General features: G+C 63.4%; 1 protein-coding gene across 1 annotated transcript in view; it reads right to left on the bottom strand.

Moving 5' to 3' along the window:
- Positions 1-295, bottom strand: part of LOC104081830 (potassium/sodium hyperpolarization-activated cyclic nucleotide-gated channel 3-like) — a gene marked incomplete at both ends in the record, with an annotated part of 3,251 nt that overhangs the window by 1,473 nt on the left and 1,483 nt on the right. The window contains one exon of the mRNA XM_009584705.1: positions 120-123. Coding sequence (XP_009583000.1) covers positions 120-123 — 4 coding nt within the window. The remainder of the gene's footprint in view (positions 1-119; positions 124-295) is intronic.

A 295-nucleotide genomic window follows, 5' to 3' on the forward strand; every position in this document is an offset into this window, starting at 1 on the left:
ATCCAGCCACCCCTGCTCCAGGGCCCTGTCCCAAAGGCCACCTCTGGGGCCAAGGACAGGACTTCCGTGCACTCAGGGTGCAGAGGGTCCCAGGGCAGAGGTGAGGATGGGGACCTCACTATGCTAGGGTGAACCCCAACATCATGAATGGGGTGTCTCTATCCACACGGGCAGCCTGACCCCAGTCCCACACCCCCTGTGTGAGTGGCAAGGGCAGAGATCAGGGCAGGAATCTGCAGGGCAGGGCAGCCCGTGCTGAGCAGGTTTTGGAGCTGTACCCACTCGTGCCAGGGCG

This window comes from Fulmarus glacialis, unplaced genomic scaffold, assembly GCF_000690835.1.
Source record: "Fulmarus glacialis isolate BGI_N327 unplaced genomic scaffold, ASM69083v1 scaffold29759, whole genome shotgun sequence".
Lineage (NCBI taxonomy): Eukaryota > Metazoa > Chordata > Aves > Procellariiformes > Procellariidae > Fulmarus > Fulmarus glacialis.